This window comes from Pyxicephalus adspersus, chromosome 8, assembly GCF_032062135.1.
Source record: "Pyxicephalus adspersus chromosome 8, UCB_Pads_2.0, whole genome shotgun sequence".
Lineage (NCBI taxonomy): Eukaryota > Metazoa > Chordata > Amphibia > Anura > Pyxicephalidae > Pyxicephalus > Pyxicephalus adspersus.
The window spans coordinates 62,304,418-62,328,885 of NC_092865.1; the positions used below are offsets into that span (position 1 = coordinate 62,304,418).

Here is a 24,468-nt window from a genome sequence, read left to right on the forward strand (position 1 = left end):
CGGTGATCAAGACCTAAAGAGCTGGTGCTGCACCTTTTTTTTTTTTTTTTTTTTTATCCATACAAGGGTTGTCTACCATTCTATGTAAAGTAAAAATGTTGAGTTTAGGTACGCTTTAAGTATTCTTATATAACATTTTCTTAACAACATAAGCTTTAAAACTGAACTGCAGCCCTACCTTTGGCCTTTCACAGTTGTATAGACTCCTCTCCTGCACTAAAATTGCTTACTTTGATTTCCCACAATTTTTATTAGAAAGTCAAGGTAAGTCCACAAAATTTCCTGGCTGGAAGAGGTCAAAGTTTTTCCATTGTTCTTCTTCCCAGCTCTACTGTTCCTGGTCCAAACCCTTTAATAATTGGATGTTAGGCTTTCCGGATCTTACCTGCCTGATCACATTGGGGAATTGTAAAAAAAAGCTGATCTGTGCATGCAGCTTTTGCTGCTAGAATATCTGGCTTCTCCTGCGCATGCTAGGATTGAATGAACTCTTGTACACCAGAATTTACTTCATCCTAGCTTGGCCAACCAAGATGGTCGAAGATCGCAATAGGGATATGAAGAAGGGAGATTATGGCAATGCCCTGTGATGGAACAGGGACAGGTGAGTTTAGTCGGTTTAGTTTTGCTTTTATCAAAAAGGTTGGTCACCAGTGGTCTGAAGCAAAGATTTAAAGCTGATGCTGGAGCATGTATATTTACATAGGACTTGTCTTAAAATATCCAGAGGAGATCAGCAGTTCTGATATGCAAAAAGGCTAGAATGAAAGGTGAAAACAGACATTTTATTTACATATAAAATTTGAATTTTTCTTCAAATACTGTGCTCTTTAACTTTACTTCTTACTGTAATTGTTGTAATTTAATGCATATTAGTTTCTTGTGATTTGTCATGCTGGTCTTAGCTCTTATTCCTAAATTTATAACTGCCATGTTGCTAAGTAGAATTTACTTCGGAATGTTTGACTTCCTCCTGCAGTAAGTCAAAAATATTATGACAGCTACAATTTTATGGTAACCATAAAAGTTACTGAGGTAAGTTTAGTGAGGTAATCTCGGTGTTGGAAGTTTTATTAACAAAAAACTTTTAGGTATTAGCGCATGAGTTACAATTCCCATGTGTTTTAAGAAATTTGCTGGATCTAAGCTGTAAAGAGCACAGCGGGGTTCCGCTTGCTGATTCTCCCACCATTCCATTCTGTAGAACATAAGGACAGTGTGTATAGTGCTCGTTCTTCATCACTTTTTTCGTTACGTGTAATTTTTTTTGTCAAATTGTGACAAATAATAAATGTGTGTAAGCTGTCTAAGGCCTTGTCTCCACTAGCGGTAAAAAAGATGGATTCCAAGTTCTTTGAAAACACACTGTGGCCTCACATGTTTTTTAAGGGTTATTGCATGGCAAGGTTGTGGGTTTGGATCCGCAAGAGCAGGACATTTGGGATGACCCTCATGTTATACTGTTGATTAGGCCTAAGAACATTTTTTAGCAAGTGGCTCTCTGCTACAGAAACAGATGTCTACGATGTAATTGTGCTGCAAATTGATATGAAACCACATACAATGTTATCGTCCTTCCTATCATCCTAATATCTCCCCTCCTAATGTGTGTTACTTCCCCCACCTACTTGATTGTAAGCTCTTCTGGGCAGGATCCTCTCCTCCTCCTGTGTCACTGTCTGTCATTTGCAACCCCTATTTAATGTACAGCGCTGCATAATATGTTGGCGCCATATAAATCCTGTATATATAGTAATATTAATAATCTTCTGTAAACTACAAATCCCCCTCCCACACACACACAACATAAGTTAGGTAAAGAGAGGAAAATAGGTTTGGAATACAAATCTTCTGATTGAGATGATGGTGGCAGGTGGTGAGGGAATAGGATATAGAATTAATTTATTTGTTCTGGAAATATATTTAGGAATTTTAGAATTTAAATCATACAAAGGATGAGGAGTGTTTTCAGGTAGCAGAGAATCACCAAGAGATGTATTAACTTTATAAAAGATGATGCATTACCTAACACGTTCACCTTACCTTCCGTAAGTTAGCAGTTGATGAGGTTCTATGCGCATTTGCCATATTTAAAGAGTTTCTAAACCTCTCCTGTACTGGCAAAAGCTTAGAACAAGTCTGGAGTTCCTCTGTAAAAAAAAAAAAGCCAAGTCCAAAGGAACAGGAAAAGGTAAATCTCTTTTTCTCAAAAGCTTCTCTGATCCCGAGACAAGGAAAAAACTAATAATAATTCAGAGCATATTATTAGATGTTTTTTCCAGTTAAATTACCATCTGTATACTTTGGACACTCACTTGCATCTTCAGATTAAAATTACATCTACAAAAAAAACTTTTACTAGGTAAAAGCGCAGTTCTAAGATTTACACAATGCTTACACTAGGTCCCCTACTCCGATCTGCATTCTTCTTGTAATGAAACACACTTGACTGGCTTCCTATGCTGCTTTTCCCTTTTTGAGCTCCGCTGAACAGAAACTGCAGGGGCTGATAGCATATCAAAATAAGGTGCTGACATTATAAAATTATTATTATAAACAGTATTTATATAGTGTCAACATATTGCGCAGCGCTGTACATTAAGTAGGTGTTGAAAATGATAGACAGATACAGACAGTGACACAGGAGGAGGAGTGGAACCTCCCCCGAAGAGCTTACAATCTAAGACATTGAATGCATTTATGGATGTATTATAGATTTTAAAGCTGTATTAATTTGAGTATTTTATATCTGCCTAGGGTTCATCAGACATTTTCATAAAACAGCACCCTGCATTAGAAAAACACATTTCCATACATTTCACCTAGTCATATATCACATACTGTATTAGGTTAGGAAATCCAATAACGGAAATTTACAGTTGCAGCAGTGTATAAACAGTTAGGTATGGTATGGGAATTATCAAGCTTAATAGATATTTACAGTAAATGTGTCCAATTTTTTCACTTTTCAGCAGTTGTCACCATGTACCACCCCACCCCCTACCATTTTGCCAAGAAAATGGATCCCAGTCGTAGTGCATATTAACCCTTTAAAGCTTGAGGTGGTTAACGGTTTGAAAAGAAAATAACCAAATACAGTATATTCAGACCAATCTACAGATCTTCATTTTACTCTCAAAAAGAGAGGGTACTTAAATCTAATTTTACTCCTTTCTGCAATCGATTGCCAGCTTTTATTACCAGCTGAGCCCGCCAGATATTGAAAAAAAGGCATGGGCTTCCAAAATTATGTGGTGTTGAGTGAAAAGTCAGAGGGAGAGCCTTCTTGTGTACAAAGAAAGCACATATTTCATGAATGTATTTTGTGAAGCCGTTTTAGCGAGGTCTCTCTACTTTTCCTATTTTCTAGTGCCATATGCTGTACTTTGAATTTCTTTTTCTTAACTTTAAGGAAAATTAATGAGCCATTTTAATATGAAATGTTTATACGGCCTCAAATCCAAGAGCCTACATTGATTTCCTAAATGAGTCTGCTGCCATGTTTTATGAATGCCGTTATAACTTTTGCTCCAGCATTTTTCATTCAAGTATGAGAGGAGAGGAAAGACCCAAATATTCACAAATGGCATTCACGGACTCCACTATGTTATTGAAATAGCTTTCATGGCAGGTTGGTAGGGACTGTGAAAACATGTATTTAAACCCTGCGCTGCAAAGGAGGTCAACGACTAACCAGTACAAAACACCTGCTTTATATACTTGTATTTCAAGTGAAACACTTCCGTAAGAGTCTAATATATCAATAATTTCATCATTATTATTCTTCAACTTCTGTTAGCAGGCAGAATTCGGTGAATATTAGATGCATTTGAACCTTCTTAGAACAGAAAATGTTATTTATAAAGCAGTGAATCTTACATTCACTGAAACATCCGCTAGTGGAGAATCAATTATTGCTATTGAAAAATGGGAGTGGAAGATCTGAAAGATTCAATGAATGTCAAATTCAAATCATTAAAGGTAGACCCCATTATGTCTCCTAATGTTTCATAATAGTGGAGAGAGCCATGCAAATAACTTATACCCAAGGTATACCCAGCTCAGAGGTTCGTATTGTTGGAGGTAGGTCCACTACCACTTTAGGGCCTGAAGTCTAGAATTTTATTCTGGTAGTTATGTTGGCTGTTCAGGAACTCTAGTGAATGAATAAATAAATTAAGATACGTGAAAGCATCTATTGGTGCCTACGTTTGTTTCTTGAGTTCAGGCAGTACTGACATTTTTTGTACTTTTTTGATTGTTAGTTAGTTAGATTTTTAGTTGCAATGGGGCTATGTATTTTAAAAACAAATACTAACTTTATACATGTAGTGCTAAAGTTTATTTTGATTGCAGTTCTTTTATGCTTAAAAAACATCTCATTGATGAATATTCATTAAGTATGTGTTACTGCTCATACCTGGTACCTCGACAACTTGCTTCCTTTCTAATAAAAAATTATTATTTCTGTACTTCTACAACTTCTACAACAGTGTAGAGTCTGTAGTGTCAATGTAGTGTCTGATAGCAGAAAAAATAATTAGCAAGAATTCTTAACCCTGCAGAGAGGAGAAACCAATTCTTCTTGTTCTTTGCTCATGCCCTGCAACAATTAGTGGGATCTTGTATATCTAGAGGAATAATGGAAAGCTTTATTTGCTGTACTTCTTTACTGTTTACATAGTCCTGTCATTATCATTGCTCATGCAAGTACATTTTACCTGGTTGGTCCATTGGACTTTTCATGAGAGCTCTCAGAGAACAGCAAGACAAAGTGAAATGTATTTGCAAACTTGCTTGATTTGCTGAGAAATAGGAAATATTTTGAGGTCTTTTAAAAGTGCTTTTATATTTTAAGGTATTAAGAAGAAAATTTGAACTGTTACTTAGGAGTTATTTATTATATTTTATGATACCTATAAAATGCAATATTTTGCAAACTATATTTCATGGTAGGTATATACAGTATTTCCATAGGATCACAATGAGACCAGGTTCAATTTTGGCATCATTTTAAATGAATAGGGGTTGAAATAATATTAGCTGCAATACATTTTCACTTTAATTTTGTAATATGTACTAAAAAGGTTGACAGTTGAGATCCTATTGGGCAATTACAGGCATCTATACCACTTTCCTAAACTTTTCCTTTTTTTTCAGGTGGATGCTTTACGTCTAAGACTGGAAGAGAAGGAATCTTTTCTGAACAAGAAAACCAAGCAGCTTCAGGACCTCACAGAAGAGAAAGGCACCCTGGCTGGAGAGATCAGAGATATGAAAGACATGCTTGAAGTCAAAGAAAGAAAAATTAACGTCTTACAAAAAAAGGTACTATATTCATACCCAGGAGTATTGGTCTCAGAAAAGAAGTACAACTTGATACTTATCAAGGTTTGAAATGTTGTGCATTCAGATATTACTTTCTGCATAGGACTCCTGTAAAGAGAGGTTGTTCAATCAGTTGTGCTCTTCCTGTTAACTTGTTCAAGCTTGGCTTTTCTTACTCATTTAACTGCTATATGCATCTTACTTCCTCAAATATCATCAGATTGTTATATTTTCCCCATTACTGAGTTCAGAGTTCATTTGTATATATATATATTACTATGTAAAGTGGTCAGGTGTATGTAACATTCTGAGTGCAATGATCAGATATGTGTAACATACAAGAGGCAAGCGTCAGGTGTATGTAATATTCTGAGTGCAGGAGTCAGAACTATGTACAGGATCACTCCTATACACATGTTTTTAGAAAACAGACACAGCAAACACATACAGGTGTTTACATACATACAAGCATACAATTATTTTCTTCTATTTTAACATGGCTGTTCCTCCATTAATTTCCCATGGCCCACTTCTTCAACGTGAAGGTGGCGTTACTGATTCTGGACACATAACCTTCTCATTTTTCAGCATAAAAAATGTGGCTGCCTGGAAAAAATAGGTTGGACATTCACAGTCCAGCCTTTGAGGAACAACATCAGCAAGAGACTAGTGCAGGAACAAGGGCAGGTGTAGCGAAGTTTCCTTTGGAAAGCTCTGGCCTAATTTTTGATGAGATTTTAGTTTTTAGATTTAGATCTACATTTAGAGTTCTGTGAAACTGTCATAGATTGGGGATTGTGTTCAAGACCTTAGTTCATGGTACTTCAAATGCAGCTAAGCAAGGTAACGATACCTCAATTTTGAGTTATGGGGGGCTGCATACTTGAGAGATAAACATTTGCCATCAGGTCATTATTTTAAAACTTTCCAGTTATTTGTACAGCTCTGCTTAAGGGTGAGCTCCATGCAGATAAAAAGGACATACATTCAGCTCAGTATTTTTTTATATACCGTGTTTCCCCGAAAATAAGACATGGTCTTATATGAATCTCACCTCTGAAAATTGCATTAGGGCTTATTTTCAGGGGATGTCTTATTTTTCTCATGTACAAAAATCTATATTTATTCATGTACAAAAATCTACAGAACATACCCACATATGTGAACACATATACCATAATGTGGGGGCACTATAATATGTGGGGGATGCATTTTCCCTTATGTGTGCCCCCACATTTATAGTGCCCCCACACAATACAAAGCATACCCCCATATGTGAATATACATACGGTACTTAACTGTGGGGGCACTATATGATGTGGGGTATGCATTTTCCCCATGTGTGCCCCCACATATATAGTGCTCCCACACAATACAAAGCACCATTTGCCCCCCTAACATGTACAACATTTCCTCAAAAATCACTGGTGTCAGTGGGGTCAGCATTTAGTTAAAAAAAAAAATACTCACCACTCCTGATACTGTACTCCGATCCTGCAGTGTGGGTCCCAGCTGCTTCCGTCCTCTTCTCTTGGTATCCAAAGTTTGTTGCAACGGCTGCTCTGTTGCAAAAAGAAGCTGCCGATAGGGCTTATTTTCGGGGTAGGGCCTACATTTCCCCCTTGCATGATTAGCATGCTAGGGTTTATTTTCGTGGTAGGTCTAATTTTCGGGGAAACACGGTATTTACTAAAAACTGTAAGCAGAGTAAGAAATTCAATTTGACTTGTTATCAGCCACTTGTAGTTATTTTGTGGCAGATTTGTTAAGAAAGAAACAGAACAAGGAATTAGTTGTGGTGCAATGCAAGATGCTTTTTAATGGGAGGATAACAGCAGAATGACAGAAACATTAGCTTATAAACTTGCTGCATCACCTGTCTAATAACTGGTTAGGAAAGGGACAAGACCTGTGAATGTTAGTGAACTGCAGAAGACAACCAGGTCTTTGGCCTTGCCAAACAGCACAGTTGTGTGTGGTATTACTGGCTGGAAAGAACTATAGGTAAAATCCCCTTTATACAGCATGAATTTCATGTATTTAGCTGTTTTTTTTGTAGATTATTAATATGATTACACAGAATTTTTGTATAGCATCAACATATGACGCATCACTTTACAAAGTCTATAGTCTTGCCCTCAAGGGGGCTCATAGTCCCTACCCTACCATAGTCATATGCCTTTTATACAGCATATAGTCAAATTTTGGGGGAAGCCAATTAACCTAACTGTATGTTTTTGGAGATCAACCTATACAGCAAATATATTGACTTATGCTGAAATATTAATGCTTTTCCTCTTTCCTGATTCTTTCTAGGAAAAGGAATCACATTTTACTTCATTAGAGCAGTCAAATAGTATTTGGCTTTTAAGATGAAAGCTTTTGGTGTAGCTGCATAGCAGTTGACACGTTCCAGCAGTTTGACTGCCAAACTCATCCTTTGAGCTTAGGCCGCTGTGGAAGATGCTGCATAAAAAGCGGCATTAATTTACTGCTTTTTCTATCTCTTCTCCTCTCCTGTGATAAATTGATGCGCATTCAAAGAATAGAAAGCTAGATAATTACTTCCTCGTCTAATCTGAACAATAATTGAAATAGTCATATTTAATTTATCTATCTTGTTTCTTGTCAGTGCTCGTACTGACTGCCTTCCTGTATTGATTTACAGCTCTAGGCATCTTTCCTTTCAAGAACAGAACGAGAAATAATTGCTGCTTTGTCGTGCGCTCCAGCTGAGCTGTTTAATGGTTCATTACAGCAGACTGTGGTAATGCCATTGGTAGTCTGGAACGCGTTCCCAATACATTTCATACATAATGCAACATCATAAAAATAGGCCTGGGGAGATGGAGCCAGAGAAGGTTAAGGAGTGATCCCGCCAAAGTGTTGCTGTTTCAGCACATGTTTAATTACTATAGTGTTTCCCAAAGAGGCCATCTCAAAAGTTTAGATTGTTTAACCTTTTAAAGGGTTCATCTTAGTTATTTTGGCTTATACATTGTTGGTAGATTAATCACATGCATAATGTGCTCTGTATGTTCTTTCTGTACGCATAAATCATGGTGGTTCACTGTTTATTCTAACTCATTGTTCATTGTTGTCAAGGTAGATTTATAAAACAGGCTTTTGGCATAGCTGTTAAAATCTAATATGTCTTGGTAAAAGGCCTCTTGTTATATGTTCAAAAATAGCTTTATTACAAGGTGGGACAAATTAATTTAGAATTCAGGAGCCGGTCAGTCCAATATAGAAACCAGCAAGCTTTTCAAGTAGCCTAGGAATCACCAGTTGCATTAGTGGTAGTAGAAAAGACTTGGAAAAGTCAGCACAGTGGCTCAGTGATTAGCACTCTGGCCCAGGTTTGAATCTCGGCCAGGACACTATCTGCATGGAGTTTGCAGGTTCGCCCCATGTTTGTGTGGGTTTCCTCCGGGTACTCTGGTTTCTTTCCACAATCCCAAAAACAATACAGTTATGTTAATTGGCTTCTCCCTCTGAATTAGCCCTAAACTGTATTAAAGACATATGACTATGGTAGGGACATTAGATTGTGATTAGTTAGTGACATAACTTTGGATTTTGTAAAGCGCTGCGTAATATGCTGGAGCTATTAGATACTGTGTAATAATAAGATTTACTCTACATGTAGTATCTACTCAACACAACCCAAAAAGTAATAAATGGTGACGGCACTGAGTGGTTTAGTGTCACTCACTGCTGCCTGCTTTTGTTTAAGAGCCAGAACTTTTGTGTAATTGGCCAAGCGGCTGGCAAAATGCTAGCTGCTGGAAACTACGCCGGATCTCCTGCTCCTGCCCCAAGTCTGAACCTGCCTTCTGTAAAATTTTGTAGCCCTAATTGTTATATAGAAAATAATTATATGTGGGTAATACCATTAATAATTATGGTTTAGTAAATGATTTCCTTTTTTATTTATTATGCATTTTTTTATATTTGTTTCTACATTTTCTTGCAGTCAAGTGTTTTTTTTAATATTTATTTTATTTTATGTTTTTTCAAAGCACCAACATATTATGCAGCACTTTGATTAGTCCATAGTACAGTCTAATCTTCAAGTCATAGTCATAATCTTACATTCTTTTCATACTAGTATTTTGTGGGGGAAGGTGAATAACCTACCAGTATGAGTGCCCACACAAAGCTCCATGCAAATTGTGCCCTGAGTCATTGCAACTGAGCCACCATGCTTAGTTTTATTACCCATTGATCCTGCCTGTGTGTTATTCAGGAAAGAATAGAAAAACTACTTTAATATGTAATTAACTACACTGATCAAATGGATTTGAATTGCCGATTTCTCACTCTATAGATCCTAGATGATTTACTGCACTTCCCTTTCTTTAATGCTTTGAAACACTAAACTGGTACACAAATACCTTTTTCTGACTTTATTTTTACATTACCAATTAGCATATTTAATTCAGATCAGTGACCCAGGAAGCATTAAAACAAGCCGATAAGTATATTAGCCAGGTAACTAGCACTTTCAGCAGTTTAGGAATGGCAGCCCCCATGTTTTTCCAAGAAAATATTTATTTTATAGAGCTTTTATAGAGCAATAAGATTTGTGATGTTTGCTTGTACAAAAGACTGAATAAGAATTAAAGTGTTAACTAATATTCATTTATTTCCATAATGGTGACATCTATTGTAAATCTGTTATTCTCTAGGTTTTTGCCACTCATATGACATCTTTCATTTTTAAACCCCCCTTAATATTATGTATAAAACTTAAGAAAAAGGATATAGCCATATCCGCAAGCTGTTCATTTTTCATATATCTAGTTTTACAGCTGATTCTTGGTTTTATCACCACCTGAAGCGCTGCAAGGACAATCCCTTCATATAAAATGCTCAGTGAATTTGAAGCCCTACAGATTTATTACAAGCACTGCAGCAAAATTTAATGTCCAGGAAAAGGGTACTGAAGTTTTAGTGTCTTTACCCTACACCAGGAACTCCAACCTGCACTTTTGGCTATGGAGACTGCATTAGGAATCTCTTTTACATCTGGAAAGGAAGGTGTAGGACAAGACAAGCAAAGTAGTGTGGGCCATCACTGATAGTTTCCATATGGAGAGGGTAATAGGCTTGTAATGGGAGAAGATAGAGAGGAGAGGGAGATAAACAAAGAAATGAAATGCATTATATCATTGTGTCATATCTGTGCAAAATTCCTGGAATAGCAGACAAGCAGTTACGGTCCAGATCCTATGCTCCGTGCACCGACTCATTCCAGTTGCATAACGTATATTTGTTAAAGATCCCTTTGGAAGAGAATAATTTCTTGGGTCTCCTAAAGTATATATTACTGTACATACATACTTGTCAATATTTTGCACAGTATGATGCAATATCAGGCCGGGCCATTACTCAGTTGTGATAACTGTTTATTGTTTGAATGTTTGATAAGTAATTACAGTACTTATTAAGTATGTGCCATTGTATAGATTATCTGAATTATACTTTAATGAGTTTTAAAGCGGAATGTTGGATGGATAAGCAGTCTAAATTGGTTCAAAATTTGATGGATAAGCAGTTGATTGATAAGTTGGATGAATAAGCAGTCTAAAATGGTCTAAATACTTCTTAAAGCTGAACAAAACCTATAAATAAAAAAATCACACTTACTTTTTATCCTGCGGATCCCTCGATCACGCTGGATCTTTACTTTATCCAGTCCCGCTCTGTCCTTGAATTCTTCTATGTCTCAGTTCAGAGGAAGCGCTGGGCGCAGCCATCTTCAGCCTTCTTCTAGGTACATCACCTGATCTCACATTACGCAGTCGTGAGATCGGGTAACTAAGGCCGCTGTAAAGGGGAAAAAAAGACAGCTGATCTCACTGCACATACATGCATATATGTGAGATCGGCATCTCTTTCACCTTAGTAAAGAAAATGTCCCATCTGTGCATGCCTGACCTCCTGGGTTGCGTGATGTAGCTATTAAGGGAGCTCCCATTCACAGACAATCAAGACAGTAAGGGGAGATGCTTTAAAAAAGAAGATTTTTTACATAATGTAATATTGATTTTAGGTTCGCCTTATCATAAAGTGCTACAAAATGTTAATTTCTACGCAAGGATCTTGACATTTATTATCATAAAAATTATTTTGCATGGTATCCTTCACAAGCAGCATACCTGGCCAAAATGTTTAAATGCCAATGAGTACAGCATGAGTAGAGGTTCCAGAAATCTGAAAAGAGCCTAATCCTGCAAGTGGAACTCAAAAGATAATACAGATTTATGAGATTCTCATAAAGTATATTACTTACTTTACGGTTTGCAGACTTCTTCCCCAGCAGACGACTGGTCTCCCAAATCCACGGCTTTTTTCTTGTCATGTGTCTATACCCCTAGCCAATGACATAATTTTACAGTGTAAGACTAATGGTCTTGCATTGTACTTGATATAGTAGAGTACTTGACCACTTTTGCAGGCAGGAGAGGAGAAGACCATGAAGCTGGCTGCTGCATGACATAGATGTAAGCTATGTGTTCTTCTATTTCAACCCTGTAGAAAAAGCCAGCTTTATATTATGAATATATGAGTTTACATTTGTGAATTAAATATAACTGGAAAAAACATCACCACACCATCCAATGGCTTGGATCTTTTTTTTCTTGCAGAAGTATGCTACCTGTAAATTCTTGTTTCCAGCATGTTCCCAGCATCTTAAATGAATGCGGTGGCTTCATCTGCTAACTGCTAAGTCACATCTTAGTACCATAAAATCATCGCCAAAGGGATGCTGTAAATATTCAACTCCTTATTACAAAACTGAGAAAGGTCCGGTGATTATGACAAAAATATGGCACACTGAAAGACCTAAAAAAGACCATTTTCTGTGTTTACAGAAGTTAGATAAGAAAATATGTTCTTTAAACTAAAACTTCCTAAAACTTTTTAAAGAAATTTAAATGACCTGTTTTTCCCAGAATTTTAAAAAGATAATAGAGCCATATGATCATGGCAAGAAAAAGACAAGAACTGAATATTGGGCCAACCATTACTTGGTTGCAGAATTAAAGCCATTGTTTTGCATAGGAAAGCTCAAATTAGATAAAATTATGTGCTAATAAATCAAACAAAATATGTTCTTTTCTGCAGTTTTTTTTTCATTTATATGGTCTCTACTAGCCTTTGTACCATGCCTTCTGAGATTGGTGTCAGCCTTCCGAGACAGTTACCAGCATGCCAATGTCAATTCTCCATTGATCTTCCATGCCCACAATGGCCAGTGTCATACCTAGTCACTTATGCATGACCATTGCAACTGCATATCTAAATAGATTAGGGTGGCACCTTAGGCTTTAAATGCCTACCATATATTTCAAAGAAAGTAACAGTCTCCATTACCAGTTGGCCATTGTAAAACAATGGTTACTATACATTCAGAACTTTGGAGATTTATTTTCCTTGTCTGGTTTTGTTTGTAAAACTATGTTTGTTTGCCAATTTGGACTGCTATTGGCAACATTATTTGGGTAGTATAGGTTAGTAAAAGCAGTTAGATTTATTTAGAAGTACCTAACATTAATATTGTAGCACGGTGTAGGATTCTGGAACGTTTCTGTTGCAAATAGTTTCCTACACTATGTAAAATTCTCTCCATCAATACAATGATCACTTTAAGTCAGTCCTTGCAATCAGCTACATGCTATGCACTTGTTTAGTAATTGAACTGAATTATGGATTTTACTTTTATATCTAATCAGAAAACGGATCATAACTCAAACATCTCTATTTAAAAACCGGGAATCAGACATTCCCTCAAATATTCCTTCGTGGGACTCCTCCAGGTCCATGTGTTTTAATGCAAGGAACTGATTCCAATCAGGAAATGTCAGTTTCCCTGTGTTATAAACAGAGCCCCAAATGTGCTTTTGATTTCAATATTCTGAAATGTAGGGCTCCACCTTTAAATTATCTAGATATGTTGTTATAATTATTGTATTCTTTAAATTAAATTTAAGACATCATTTGATAGTATTACAGAACATTAATAAACTAAATTATAATAGATGATTGTTTAAGTATCCATAGACATGCGTTTTAGAAGGTTGACTGTGTGAGCTATATCTAACCACTGAAAAGTCTTTTGTAAAGGTGGATCTTTTACATATTTTGGTACATCGGTATTGGTCTCTTATGGTTGAAGACAAAATATTGATTGTCTGAAAAAGTGTATTACATCTAACTGCTGGTAGGTCACATTTGCTGGCCTATTGATACCTATAGATATAAACTGTCTAGGCGGCATATCCTAGGTAGCCTTTGGCTTTAATTTATTTGCTATTAACTGGGTTTAAATCCCCATCACTCCAGTTGTTCTAAACATGAGATATTAGGTGCTGTAAACCTCAGCCCTTCTTGACAAATCAAGACCATGATGTGTTCAGACAAACTGCTCAGAAAGGCAAAGGGCTTCTAATCCAAAACACATGTGAGTTAATGTTGGGTAACATCCTTGGTTAATGGAGCAGATTGTATTTTCTGTACTTATCGATTTGTCTGACTGGATCTAACTTCTCTATCACCAAATATTTTTCCTGAAGAAGTTCCCATGACTGGCTGAGGTCATCCATAGAACATGATATTGTTCTGGTGGTCTGGAAAATTATCTAATTACTGGAAGCCCAACATAGCTATTTAGCTTCTTTCGTTGTGATTTTCATTTAGTGTCTTATGGTTTTGGAATTTTGTATGCGATTTACAGCTTTTAGTTTTATCTCCTTTTCCAGGTTAATATACAGAATCATACATCTTGTGCTCTATCTTAATTGTATTTTAGAAGTCGCTAAGGAATTCTGTAACTATTTACAGGTTTACAGTCAGGGCGGTTTTATATCAGGCCCAAACCTTCAACTTATACGGTTATAAACAGTATATGAATAGTTAGAACACAAAATCCAGCAATTATATTAGAACTCACATGAGAAATGATGTACAGCTAGTCCCAGGCTTTAGTAACTGAGTCACTTGTGTATTTGGGGAATTTTTGGCCTGTAATATTGCCAAAGTTGACAGTTTTTAAACTCGCTTGTTATATTCTTTTTATAACAATGTTTATGTCCTATCTGTGGCTACAGATCAAGCTGCATAACATTGATCCAGAATATGGGAAAAAAATATACATTCAGTTTAAATCCACAGTATAGATTTTCTCACACTCTTTACAGTGAAACGTAAACCACAAGTTATTTTGCTTTGTAATTGTATGAACTGTGGTCAACCCTACATTACTGTCCTTACTAATACTTGTTAGGGAGATTTCATTTTCCTGCCCCCCACCCATCATTAAAATGTGAACGCAGTTTTATATATAAAAACTTTTGCTTTTATTCACATTTATTTTAAATCCAGTGATCTAGACAGAGAGGTAGGAATGCTGTCTTTCCCATCTTGCCCATTACCTAGGCTTCGTACACACGTGCAATAATTGTCGTTGGAAAGGATCTTTCACGATCCATTCCAACAACAAACGACTGAACGATGCATGAAAGAGAGCTGTACATACAGCACCTTTCTGCTCTATGGAGAGGGGAGGAGGAGAACGACAGAGCAGGACCCCGCTGCGCTCTCTCCCCTTCACTTGCATTACGATTGTTTGACACCCGTCATTCAGAGATTGCTAGGATGGTCGTTCAGACAACAGACAACGAGCACTGTATATACATAAGATTCTCTTTCGATATCAGCCCTGAGCTGAGAATCGGACGAGAACCATTGCACGTGTGTACCACGTCCAGCCTGTCATTGGCACATCCCCAGACTCTCAGGAATTCCCAGCAATCATAGATGATACAAGGATCGAGAGCAGGATTTAAATAGAGGAAGGTCAAACATAATATGGAAAAAAATGTGACTTTCAAGGTATATCAAATCAAAACAAATCCACTACATTTTAAAATTAATAAATAACATTGAACATTTAATAATTTAGCAAATAAAATAACCTGGATAATACTTGTGGAGTGTTATTAAGAACTTAAGAACATCCCCTATTGATTATTTTAAGACCTACAAACAATATTTGGGGATTTTTTTGGTACTTCCTCTGTATTAGTCCGAACACTTATTATATAAAATCAAAATATAATTTATTTGAAATCAGATTAAAAAACATATTCATATTTGACACTGTATTTACCATAGTTCAACCTATCTCTTTAAAACATCAATTACTAATAAACTTTATACATCTATTAATTTCCTCTGTTCTTGATGTGTTTCGCCCTTTTACTAAATCAGAAAAACAGATTGCGAACTTTCCATCAAGTCCTTCTAAAAAATTAAACCATATCGTTTTATTATACAACTCTTATCTCCACACCCCACAAAACCGACAATAAACCAAAGACCAACTATTCACTCTAATTCAGAAATGCCATTGCATTTTAGAAGGAATTGAATTTCTCATAATTAGTTGCAGTGGTCGGGTGCCGTGGATTGACCGTGATCAAAAATGCCATTTTTCAGCCAGGCTGGGATTGCTTACTGTCCACTTTTGAACTCTTTTTTTTCCAGTTGGGAATCCATTGCTGTGCAGACAAGCAGAGCACGAAATAAAGGAAGGCATTCTTTGCATAAGATTCATTATACTGGATCCTCACACAGTGATAAGAAATGCTTTTAAATTGGAGCTGTTTTTAGCACCCTCCACCCAAAACACAATGAAGAATGATTAAAGGGCCACCTTGATCAGACAGATATTTTAATGACTACAGCTTTGATGACAGGGTTGCCCATTATTGCTTACACCTCACAATCAATTCCACAGTAATTTTCATAGCTGATACTTTGATTCTTTATTAATAGGAATACTCATCCACATTGCGGGCAAGGATCAAGACATGTATGGCTAGCCTATCTGTAGCCAAACAATGTATTTCTCATGTTTTCCCATAAGAATAAATAAACAATTAAAACGTTGCACCCATTTGTCTAAACAGGTCAATAATGATGTCCACACAATGCTAACGTTACTTGACATGAAAAGCAGTGAATTGTTTCAGTTAAAGCTTAAATGTAAACCAGATGGCTCTTCGATTGCTACAAATGATTCCAGAGAATTGAGGAGCATGTGATATAATCCCCAGAAAATGTCAGCCGCTGATTCTAGAATGATGTGAAGGTGTATAGCATTAGCCCTGTACATCAATAGGAATGCTGAACACTTCCTTTTTCATGGCTCATGTGCTTCCTTCGGCTACCAGCAGATAATAAGTTGCACAGGGAAGCTATTCATTTACCTAGACATACTTTATGCTATTATCTGTGTGAGTTTCTACAAACTGGGATACAAGATACATGTTTTGCACACCGATGCTTTATGTAGGATGAACCCTTAAACTCTTGGTGGCCAGAGTACTATTAAGGGTACAGTCTAATTAAGCTCCTATCCAGATCTCTATCAATCTTGTTTTACTTGATTCCAGAAGTCAACCACCTGCAGTAGTTGCAGTGTAGCATAATCATGCAGGCAAAAACGTATCTCAACCCAATGCTAAGCTTGTTGAGGTGTGAATGCATCAAAGTGAGTTGCCAAAGATATCTGTAAATTGACTTCAGGTCAATATTTTATGTGGAGTGGAGGCCCTTTTATTCAGGCCACATGCTTTTGCATCATAATTCATCTAAGCTTTTAATATTCTTGCACTCCTGTCTACCATGGAAGGTATACAAATGAATAGCTAGATCTCAGCTACTGGTCGGGTCTATAAAAGGTCAATGATAGAAAAGTCTGAGAATCTGAAGTCTAGAGACAGTAAAGAAAAATTGTAGGACACCTCTAAACTCTAATATATCAGATGCTTCAAGGTTTGAAAAATAGACTTGATGAGTCTTAGCAAAAAAATAAAAAAGATAAAATAGAATATGGGCTGAAATTGTGCTAGAGCCTAGAGGTCCCTTAAGACAGTGATTTTCAACGACTAGTGTGCCATGAGGGATCTTTAGGTGTACCGTGGGAAATTATCCAATTACCATTGTCGAGTGTCTGTGCTGTAGTGACTGGCAGAGTAATGTAATACTCTTCCATGTCAGTGGGTGGCAGTAGGTAACATAGTTTTCTTGTTCATTCTTAGAGACAAAAGAATTAGCTACAGAGTGTCATTTTGTAACATTTTTGATTTGTGGTGTGCCGCAGGATTTTTTCAATGTAAAAAAATGTGCCGTGGCTCAAAAAAGTTGAAAAACACTGCCTTAAGAGATAGTGAGTAAGAAATGTGCTGAAAGTTAAAAGCCAGCTTTTAATTTTCAATACAAGAGAATAGTTTAGTTTATTTAAATTAGAAACTTTTAGTAGTAGGTTACATTTAGTATGTTATATAAGTGTTTATTATGTTATATATAGTATGTTTATAACCTTAACCCAGACGAGCTTGGTTGAAATTGCCAGAAAATCTGTGCTGTGTATGTGACCAGCTTCAGTGCTTATTGCAAGAAAGTTTTATCACCACATTGGTGGTGACATTGTTGGAAATAAAAACTGATCAAATGAAAGGGTCAGTCCAAACAAAAAGTGATATTTCATAACACCGACGTGTTTTAGTCAAAAAAAAGTACAAAAAAAAAAAACTATGTGCAGTAGTAATATAACTGTTGTGAATCCAATTTATATTGTTATTGTGTTGGTTACCTTATCACTATAATATAAATACACAGTTTTATGCATAGGTTTATTTTCAGTCCCACCAATGGGCATGAGTGGCTGTTGATATAATGCACTTTGATCATCCATTGATGGCTAGAAGAAAAATGCAGACTGCCTTTCTATTCCTCTAGCAGTTTGACTTTTGGAGTATAGTTCCAAACATGGTGAAATGCAAGTCAACATGCATATGCGTAAGTTGGCTATGCCCTGCTACCTTAGCCACATCCAGCTTTGTGGGAATTAATTAGATTTTTATTTGTTCTGCAGGGGATTCTGATTTTTTTTTATGTTTGAAAAACACTACTATATTGAAGTGTGCTTAGCATATGGGCGTTCTTTTCTGGTCCTAATATTTTTTATATAAAAATACAAGTGGAAACATTTACTTTATTAGAAAAAAGTCATAAAGCATCACAACAGGAAAGCTTTACTAATTACAATTATCTCAGTGGAGTAGAAAGAAGGTTATTTTCTATAGAGAATAAAAGAATAAGAAAGACAATCTTACAAGGAAAAGAGTAATTGGAGCAGTAATCTCAGAATCTCAGAAAAGAAAAGAGTATTTTCAAAAGAAAAGATCAGATCAGATTCTAAAAAGAGTATTAGGTTGCTGACGGGTAGAAAGTAAACACAGAATGACTATAACAGATCAGGTTATACAATAACAGTTAGGATACAATAATACAATAAAAGTAGTGCGGGACATAAAAGAAGATAGAAGATAGATACATCTAAACATCTAAAAAAATCCCAACAATGAGGAAAAGTAAAAGGCAGAATTTTACCAGCAACAAAGAAAACCTAGTGGAATTATTTCATAAGTGAAACATTACCTACAAGAATTATCCAGGCTGAAAAAATAAAATACATTTTCCCAAGTCAGTCAAAAGTAAGCAATTTCAGCAGTACACCAAAAACTAATGAGAACGGAAGACTTAAGATGAAAGAAGAAAGGGTATACAAGAGAGGAACTTGGAAGTAGTCTCATCCAGGGAGGGATGTCATCAGGACAGACTGAGCAATATAAAATTGTCAGAGCAGATAAAATAAATGAAGATTACTTGCCAAGACCAGATAGTCCTTGTGAAAAATGAAAGCATATTTTGGCAAATCATAGTGAGCAACAGACTAGCCAGGGATCATAAAACAATGTTAGTTCAATATTTATTAAAATAAAAACCTGCTAACCAATACACTGACAGACAGATACAACCCCTGTAATAAAGTAGAACTCCCTCCAGAAAATAGTAGTCTACTTATACATGCATTCAAAAATCATTTACATTTTCTGGCTTCATAGCTTTTCCAGATGGAACCAGAAAAATACAAAATCTTAAAAATGTAGGAAATCGTTGCACAGAAATAGACTGTATTTTCTGAAATGCATCTTGCTCTATGGATAGAATAAGTTATCAGCTGGGTATTCCACATTCTGTTTGAAGAAATATGGGGCTAGTGTTTAGATTTATCAGGTTAACGCATTTAGAGGTATTGCAGGATCGATTTGGAGTATACTAAAGCTTCTGTATGGGTCTTGAACTGGAGGTGCCGTGTGGAAGTTCAATAGAATCAGTTTGCATATTTGGAGAAACTAAGATCACACTGTATGGACTGTGTTTAAAAGATGTGTGGAATCATATATTTTTGATTGCTTGATGGGACCAGAAGTGGACCAAGTTGTTCTAGTATTTATAGGTTCATGTAGAAATGTGAACAGATTTCTGTGATCCTTCTCAGATTTGGTCTGTATTTGGGGGAAAATGTGCTTGTACAGTTTAGCACTTTCTGGTTTTCTCACTGTCTTTGGTATCTGGGATCAGTGTGTTTTTGGAGAAGGAGGGGCCTTACACATTATTCCTTTAAATCCAGGTCAGGGTTGAGGTACGGAAACAAGTGTTATTAGTGCTCCTTCTGGTCTTCTGATCGAGAGAAGCCTTTTCCCGAGGACAAGAGGTTGTGCAGCAGAATGGCTCCCAAAGGTCTGGAATAGGTCCATGAGTGACCTAGACAATTGTGGAAGAGAATGCCATTAGGTTTTTAGCAGGAGGCCACTTGTGAGCTAGCGAGAGATTGAGCTAAGAAGCCAGCATATGTCAAATACTGAAAAAATAGAACGGGAGAATCTTAGCCTAGAAGTTGGGCTACCATCAAAGACTGAAAAGAAGTTGTGCAGTAGTGACTGGGGAGATAACCTTTATTATAAGTGAGGGTCTGGCACACAAGTGCATTATTGTGTGGTTGTTTTCTGCGTTCGAGAACGCTGTAGAATTGTTTGTGTTGGACATTTGTTTGGTTATATAAATATCATTTTCTTTTGATTTACCCTGAAAGACTGTCTGTGTTTTGGTAACCCAACTATGTCCTGATTCCCGCTGTCTACCAAGCTAGTCCTTATACTGTGAAATTTGTTTTGTAACTGCAATTTGTAGCCTGATTTGGAATTCTGTGTAAAAGTGACAGTGCAGTAACACAATTGGTGCTTCCATCCTCATAAAGAAGCAGAGGAGCACACTTTTTTCTATATGGTTTGTATTTTCAATATTTTAATTTCAACCTTGTATTAGACAAAACTCTAGTTCCTATATACTTAGGCTTCTGTACTTTTCCTTTGTGCTGGGAGGTGCAAATGGAAAACAAAGTGTTTTTTATATGTGTTAGAATATAATAATAAATAAAAGTAAATTTACAGTTTGGGAGTAAAGTAGACATGAGAAGGCTCAGAATTTACCTACCTGCCCCCATCCTACAGTGCAATTCTCCATGCTTAGGTAATCTGCAGGTGCATATGTTACCAAGTGGGTTCTTCCCACATTCTAAAAGTTAGAATTTGAATATTAACTTTAAGATGACCGTGTCTGGGACTGGGCACTGTTATTATTTTTCCATTGCCTCAGTTCTTGATAAATTAGCTCATGACATACACTTCCTGCTGCCTCGGTGACTTTTTATGTGCACCACAAGATGCAGCACATTATTTGGTCTGTATGTTTGCACTTTTAATGTTTGTCTCTAAAGTAACTAATGTACTTAAATAAATGAGAATAATGCCTCTTTATTATCAGTATTGGGTTACTTACATCAGGAACCAAACACCGTGTTAAGTAACATTTGGAAGACATCAGGTTTTCTGTTTAATACTAATAGAAAACTACATGCGTTGGCCATATGCTAAGATGCAGGAGCCAAATAACAAAAACAGGACAGCTAACAATAAGTCACACTCTGCTCACTGGAGCGCATGTTGTTTTTATCCATCATAAATGTGACAGTCGAGCAGTAAATAAAACTAGCTTGGACTGCAGTGTCTAGTTCCCAGAATCCTGATGTATGATGTGTATTTTCTGGTTCTAGGATTGTGTCTTCTTATTTTATGTGGTTGTCCCAACCTTGGCTAGCCAATGGATTGCAAAAATATCCCAGTTTACTTTTTTTTAAAAAAAAGAAAAATGTGTGGTAAGTGTCTAGAAAAGAAGTAATGAGGAGCATTAACTTTTTGCATGTATATGTGTATGGAATTTTATATTATCAGAATTAGCCCCCAGTTAGTATGTATCTTAGTAAGCATTTTACTAGTAATAAATTAATAATTTCTATGTCAGGGAACTTTTATACTTTTTAAACTCAATGCAAATGTAAGTAAGATATGTAAAAAATATACAATTTTGGAAGGTGTTCTGTACAGGGAACAGAATGCTGCCAGGTTCCCATTTTCCCGGGAAGCATCATTAAAAATTGTTGGCACATTGAGAAAATCATAGCAGATGGAAAGGTAAAGGTTTTTTTTTTTTTTTTTTCATAACATGCATTTGCAGAATAACAGAAATTGCGTGTGTTTTATGAAAAAAAGTTTTCCTTTAAGCTTTTCTTACTTTTAAACAAGGCAGTTCAATTAATTTCTTGGTAAAGCGGAACTAAACTACAAAAAAAAAACTTTTTTTAACTTCCCCAGATCCCTCAAACCCTCCTGAGCGTTCCTTGATTGGGTCCCGCACCATCTTGTATCCCGCCTTCGTCCCGGGTCCGAGAGGGTGTCAGGTGCCACCATCTTCTTTCTTCGTCTTTCAGCTTCTGTCTAAATCACCCAAACTCAGACTGCATAGGCATCAGATTGGGTGACATTGCCTCCTGTAAATGGGGAAAAACAGAGACCCTATCTCACTGCGCATGCGTGAGATCAACATTTTTTTCCCATGTAGGAGAAAGCCCCTTCTGCACATGCCCATTCTTGGGCCTCCTGGGATGCGTGCTGTGGGTATCCTAGGAGGCTTTGCGCTCCCATTCTTTATTGGTGATGAGCACAAAAGGGAAGGGGCTTTACCTTTTTTTTAAAGGTTTGAAACCAAAAAATATATATATATTAATTAAAAAGATAATTTATACCTTACATTAAAGGGTTGTCTACCCTTGTTTATGTAAAACGAGGTCTGCTTTAAGGGAGATTCACCAGTTGGTAATCCTGTTTATGTTTAAAGCTCCCCTATGTAACGCCATTCATTGGGATTTATGGCCATTAATAGATAATTTTTATTTATCTGAGGTAAAGGGAATTAAACTACGTCATTTCCATATCCCTGTTCCTACACAGGTCCCTGCCATCTTCTTTCTTCATTTCCTCCTTGCAATCTTCAGCCATCTTGATTGGCCTGGCAGTGATGATGTAACAATTTCCAGCATGCGCAAAGGAGTGCATTGTGTATGCGCAGCTTAGCTTTTTTACCTGCCTGGAGCGATCAGGCAGGTAAGACAGATTTTTGCAGACGGGACATCACCTATCCCTTTCTATCTGCCTGATCATTAATTCTTAAAAGTGGGACTTTAGTTCTACTTTAAGGTCTGATGAAATGAACTGCCTGAACACATGGTAATTATTTCTGCTCCCTTGTTTCAAATAGGGGAGCATTTTAGTATATATTTTATAAAAATATGGTTTTGTTTTGTGACGCTGTGGATGTGATGTGAACCTGACTCCCTGGATTTCTACATGTAGGACATATTTACTAATATCTTTCATGCATTACAACCTGATAAATGAAAACAAATTACAGATTACTGCCAAACTTATAGATTTGTAGTACAAATAAAACTGAGTAAAAAGCAGAAACCCTAAGGTCTTCATTTAAGGGCCTTTTTTTCATTTTGTCTGGGTTATATTTCTAACTAACCATTATTATTATTTTCTTTTTTATTGCATTAAGTTCCACAGGGGAAAATTTGTAAAACGAATTCTGTACTTAAGAAATGAATGTAAAAAAGGGGCACTTTATATGCCAGAAATTACGAGCGTTTTGCTCATCTTGTCACTCACTTTGAGTGGCTGCTCTTGCACAGTTGTGCCCTTTTTGTTATTATACTTTACATGTCCCTGACAAATTGTGGGTGGTTTGTGGTTGTGTGAGATCTACCCATTACTTGGCAGCAGAGGGAGCTGCTAGTATGTTATTTCATGTCTCATATAGCACTTTTCAGCCTTGTGAGAACTTCACATAAACATCTGTAAAGAAGCCTAATTCTTCAGAGCTATTCAGGCAATAAACCTGGATGGATTTAACCTTTCGGAAGGGTTAGATGTTGTCTATGAAAGCATCTTTGCAGATTTTTTTTTCCTGCCAAACTGCAGTCGAAAGAAGAGCCCTGTACAGGCTTTGGCTGCAGTGCGGTAATTTTCAGATTCCAGAGTTTTTTTAGCTTAAGGACAGATAATGGAGGCAATTTTCTTTTTGAGAACTTGAGTTTCTGATAAATTATTGTCTGTCTGCAGGTGCGATCTCATTTAATCCCTTGAGTTCTTAGGAACATTCCTGAGGCCAACGCCAGAGCAGTGACAAGATTAACACTTCTCGAAACAAAAAAAAAATGAGTTCTGATAAATTTGTGTGCAAAAAAAACAAGTTTTAAAGGCAGCATTTAAAGATTTTACTAAAGGAGTTACATTCTTGCTGCACTAAGGTTTGAGTGACATGGTTTTAAGATCCAAGTAAAATTAGTGCAAGTTAAAATCACAAAGATAATTTCCATCTAAAACACTGGTCGCCAACCATTTCGGACCTAAGGACCACTAAATACACAGAATTCGGACCATGCATACCCGGGGAGCCGTGTGTCACCCAAAGGGTGACAACATGATCCCAGAATCTGCCCACTCTTTCATCGCAGGTCTGAGAAGGGAGATGGGAGAGTGGGCAGGTTGTCTCCATACGGCCGCAGACCACCAAAATTTTCTCGCGGACCACCAGTTGGCGACTGCTTATCTAAAAGTTAAATTGAAAGTCCTGATTTGTCTAGAGGACATTGCCAGGATGTGTATCCCTGTGCTCTGGCTGCAGTTGGGGATCCCAGCGGTTGCTCAGTGGTTCGCCAGAGTGAACAAACTTGAAGTAATAGATAATAACAATTAAAGAAAAGATCAACAAGTTTAAAACTTTAAAGATATACATTGTTTTGGAGCTGATTGTGGTTCG

At 36.7% G+C, this 24,468-nt stretch overlaps 1 protein-coding gene across 10 annotated transcripts in view; it reads left to right on the plus strand.

Annotated features, from left to right (window-relative positions):
• Positions 1-24,468, plus strand: part of ERC2 (ELKS/RAB6-interacting/CAST family member 2) — a 574,412-nt gene that overhangs the window by 149,134 nt on the left and 400,810 nt on the right. For all 10 annotated transcript variants that reach the window (XM_072420915.1, XM_072420919.1, XM_072420917.1 and 7 more), the window contains one exon: positions 5,161-5,328. In XM_072420915.1, the coding sequence (XP_072277016.1) occupies positions 5,161-5,328 (168 nt within the window). The remainder of the gene's footprint in view (positions 1-5,160; positions 5,329-24,468) is intronic.